This window comes from Charadrius vociferus, unplaced genomic scaffold, assembly GCF_000708025.1.
Source record: "Charadrius vociferus isolate BGI_N301 unplaced genomic scaffold, ASM70802v2 scaffold1077, whole genome shotgun sequence".
In the NCBI taxonomy this organism is placed as follows: Eukaryota; Metazoa; Chordata; class Aves; order Charadriiformes; family Charadriidae; genus Charadrius; species Charadrius vociferus.
In genome coordinates this window covers 709,117-711,889 of record NW_009649168.1, presented here as the reverse complement: position 1 = coordinate 711,889, position 2,773 = coordinate 709,117, and the positions used below count along the sequence as shown (strand labels likewise).

The window sequence follows — 2,773 nt, the reverse complement described above, 5'->3', positions numbered from 1 at the left end:
AGTGAACTGCCCCCCGCGGGGGGGGGTGGGAGCCCGGGGGATGCTGCCCCGTCCCGCTGGTCCTCCCACAGCCCCCGCTCCAGCAGCGTCCCCATGCGTGGCCTTGCTCGCGGAGCGGCCTCTCTGTGTTTTCTTCAGGAAAAGGAAAAAAGTTCCCTTTGCTTACTGCTGAGCTCATTTTTAAACATTTATATTAGGGGGGCTTGCGGGGAGGAGAAATAATTGTGTAATGTCTTAGGAGCAAGGGAGCATTCCAAAAGCATGACTGCGCGGCCCTTTCCAGCACTAACAGTCTGGCAGCCAAGTCTTCCCGGCGGCCGCCAAACCCCCGAAATCCAGGCTCAGCCTCTCAATGCCCCCTGGGACAGCGGGAGCGTGACCCCCGGGTTGCTTCGCAGGGCGCGGGGAGCGGGACCCGGCTGAGCCGCGGCACTGCCACATCTCCAGCGACGTGCTCGGGTCGCGCAGCCGCAGCCGGGGAGTAGCGGCTTTGGCTGTCTGTATTTCACTGAGACCAGTTGCCTTTTATTTTCATTTTGCTGAGTGCCTTTTGGTGTCCACACAGTTTCAATTTATGGTCAGCTCCTCCTTCTCAGCCACAAGTAGTGTAGGTAGAGACTATGTGAGATTTTATGGACTTCAAATTGAACCCACGCTCCTGACAACTGCAGCTTCTTCAGGGAAATGTTTTTTTTAAGTGGAAAATAAGCCAAGTCACTGTCTTCCAACAGGTTATCGGGAGCGTTTAACCAGGCTCACCTCCTAACTTGCTGTTTACACTGGAGAGGCGTATTGACATGAAAAGTAAGGAATGTATTAGCAAATATTGATTGGCGCTGGGGCAGCGGCAGCCAGGCATTGCCCAAGTACAGGCATCTGCTGAGATTGGGGCATGTTATTTGAAGCTTTCAGCGAGACAGTTGTGCTGCCATGAGTCTGGGGAGGCTGTCACTTCCGCGGGAGGTAAAATAAGAACATGGCATGATGTCCTTTGGAGAAGGAGGGAAGGGCAGGCAGCGTTTTCCCACAAAGCTCAAGCACTTGTGGTTCAAGCTTTGTTTAGGCTTTAAAATTCTTCTGTTCCAAGTCCCTTTCTGTGTTTTGCTTGTGGATGTTTTTGTGGGATTTAGCAATGAAAACAACCATCGGGGCTGCTCCGCTCCGGGTCCGGGCAGTTGCACTCTGCTGCTGCGCTGGAGCGCGCTGTAAACCCCGACTGTCCGGCCATGCCCAAAGAAGAGCTCACGATTTTAGGAGAAAATTGGTAAGATCTAAACCCTAAGCACTGAGTTTGGGCTGCTTTTATGGTGGTCACTCCTCGTTTGGCTATGGCAGGTCTAGGTCTTAAGAAGGTTTGGGGCAGCTTTCCTGGGGGTGAATGCAGACACTCCTCGGTGCTCAGCGCCGGCGCTTTGGCAGCGGTGGCAGGCGGACGGGGAGGCTGCGAGCTGCGGGAGCCAGCGTTGCTGGTGCCTGTGGGTCGTGCTCGGGGTGTTGGCGATGGTTGTTGGCGTGAGCTGGAGGCTGTTCTCCTCTGCGCTCCAGAGAAATGCGCGGCTGGGTCTGCCTGGGGGCGGTGCAAGCCTGACACCGCAGATGCTGCTGTGCCAAAACCAGCACCACTTGGATCATCTCGAAGCGGTGATCTGCCCGCGAGCTTGGAGCCCGAGTTCTGCCTTGGCCGTTGTGTTTCCCTCTGGCATTGCTCTTTGCTTCAAGCCCTTTTCGGAACTTTCTTCTCTTCTGTGTAAGAGTCCCTCCGATACTCAAGACACTTGCCAGGACACTTGTCCTGTGCTACCTTGGCCATGATTTAGATGTCTCAGCAAATTAATTTCCCCTCGATGGGCATAGCTGTCAGATTTTAATTTGGGAGTTTACTCTGTTTTTCACTGTCTGAGCTGTGCCCGGGAGTCTTACCAGCTAAAACTGTTTCTGTTGTGAAACAGCGCTGCGGGGTGTTCTGGTAACGCACGTGAATGACCTGTGCACCTCTCTCATTCTGTCCCCAAATGCCTTCCAGTTACTTTAACGTGGGGACAGCTGTGGCCTTGACTGACACACACCCACACACACACACACACCCCCCCACACACACACACTCTCTTTTTCGGGGCTCCCTGCTTGTGCTGATGGGAGCCGTGACCCGTTGGTGGGGCGGGAGGAGAGCTGCTGCGGGGGGTTCCGGAGGGAGGCACCCTCGTGTCCCCCGTCCATGGGGCTGTGGCAGCGCCCGTGGTGGCCTGGGGCTGCCCAAAGTGGCTCTTGTTTGCCCAGTGGTGCCTCTCCGGGGGCCTGTCCCGAGGTGCCCTCCCCCGGGCGGTGGCAGCAGCCCTGTGCACACACAGGGCCATGTTTAGAAGTGGAGACAGCTTGTCCTTGGCTGCGCTGGTTAGAAAACATTTTCTGTGTTCCCTGCTGGTGTTCTGGGCTCTGTGGACACTGTGCGCGGCCTCAGGTCTCGTCTGTATTAGAGGTTGCGCAGCCTGAGCTGAAGGTGTGTGTTTGGGGGTGTCTGAAATCCGGGGACGTGCCTCGTGGCTGCTGGAGCCCTGAGCCCGGGCTGTGCTGCGTTAGCCCCGCTCCGTCCCAATCCCGACCGAGCACTCGGGTGCTTTTGTTTGTTAAACCAGTGAAAAGTTCAGCAGAGCTGAGGACACAGCAGCGCCAGGGAGATCTCGGTCTGTTCAAAGTGGTTTTCCTTCTGTGGTTGTGTCGTGGCACCGGGGGGGTCCGGGCAGGTGCCGGGACCAAGACGATCACTGGGGCAATG

General features: G+C 56.4%; 1 protein-coding gene across 3 annotated transcripts in view; it reads left to right on the top strand.

Moving 5' to 3' along the window:
• Positions 1 to 2,773, top strand: part of RHOC (ras homolog family member C) — a 12,166-nt gene that overhangs the window by 3,706 nt on the left and 5,687 nt on the right. Inside the window, exon 1 of one of the 3 annotated variants that reach the window (XM_009888441.1) lies at positions 798 to 804. The exons of the other annotated variants lie outside the window; for them this stretch is intronic. Within the exon in view, the coding sequence (XP_009886743.1) occupies positions 798 to 804 (7 nt within the window). Of the gene's footprint in view, positions 1 to 797; positions 805 to 2,773 lie in introns of those variants that run through there. 3 annotated transcript variants of the gene reach the window in all.